The 1,244-nt window shown below is 38.7% G+C and overlaps 1 protein-coding gene across 1 annotated transcript; it reads left to right on the forward strand.

Annotated features, from left to right (window-relative positions):
- The first annotated feature begins 419 nt into the window (after positions 1-419).
- LOC107627864 (uncharacterized) lies at positions 420-827 on the forward strand. The gene has a single exon (XM_016330682.1). It carries the CDS (start codon positions 420-422, stop codon positions 825-827), a length of 408 nt encoding a protein of 135 aa, XP_016186168.1.
- The last annotated feature ends 417 nt before the right edge of the window (positions 828-1,244 follow it).

Raw genomic sequence — 1,244 nt, forward strand, 5'->3', positions numbered from 1 at the left:
TACCAAAAAAAATGATCTCGTTCGTTAATTTTGAAATTATTTTACATTGCCAAACTATCAATTTAACGCATAGTATTCTCACAATTACCAAAAAAAAAAAAAAAAAAAGTTATAAGCATCAACCCAAAAAATCTGCGGAGTCATCTGGGTCAAGTTAACCCCACATCATGATGTCAAAACGAAAAATAAATAAATAAAGGGAGAAAAAAATGTTTCTTTTCTCCATTCATGCTATGCATTTTAGGCATCCATGATCCAACAATATTATCAATACGTAATAAATGACATAAATTTGTAACAACAAGTGCTCTGTTAGGGTTTTTTAGTGCTCTGTTAGGGTTTTTTAACGGAGTTCCTACTGTCGTCAATGCTACATTGCCAACGTCAATTAAATCTCAATACAAGTCTACGTAATCTGCATGGCTGAGACAACGAGGGATGAAGATCGGACCGAGGAAGACAACCGGAAAGGAGGTAGGAATGTGATTCAACTAAAAGAGGCAGACATATCAGAAGGTATTAACGCTTGCTCCAATAGTCTCTATGGCAGACTCTTTGCTTCCAAAACCTTCTCAATTGGAACCATGGGGAATGCTTTAAAGGCTATATGGGGAAACCCGGAAGGATTTAGCGTGAGTGACAAAGGGGATAATTCCTTCCAATTCTTTTTTAATAAAGAAGTGGATGTCGTGCGTATTGAACGTGGTTCTCCATGGCTATTCAAAGATTATGTGCTCCATGTCAAGAGATGGAAGGAAGATCAGAACTGTGATGAAGAGATTATTTCCAATTTTTCAGTTTGGGTTCAATTTTGGGGCTTGCCATAATCGTTTAAAACCCTCGAAGTTGGACGTAAATTGGGAGAGAAACTGGGCACAGTGTTGGAGGTAGGTAAATTTCAGATGCGAGGCAGAGAAACTAGGATTGTGAAGACCAAAATCAATATTGATGCTACCAGGCAAGTGAGAGATCAGTTAATAGTGGCAGGACCTAATAAAAAGGAGGTAGAAGTGGTACTACGCTATGAGAGACTTGGAAAGTTCTGCCGAAGGACACAGAGAGTGATATGGTAAAAGAGGATGACATTGGCGAATGGGTTAAAGCCAGCCAAGTGGGAACGCGAATCTACTCTGAAGGAGAAAGAACATTCAAAAACTCAACCAAAAACCAGAATAAGGCCACTCAACGTAAGAAAAAACCGGTCTTAAACTGCTTATTGGAAGAATTTGCAGGGATGTCAATGC

This window comes from Arachis ipaensis, chromosome B2 (genome assembly GCF_059453495.1).
Source record: "Arachis ipaensis isolate K30076 ecotype BB chromosome B2, ASM5945349v1, whole genome shotgun sequence".
Lineage (NCBI taxonomy): Eukaryota > Viridiplantae > Streptophyta > Magnoliopsida > Fabales > Fabaceae > Arachis > Arachis ipaensis.

Excerpts from the sequence above, each read along its gene's own strand:
- LOC107627864 (XM_016330682.1), top strand. The coding sequence starts at position 420 with ATGGCTGAGACAACGAGGGATGAAGATCGGACCGAGGAAGACAACCGG.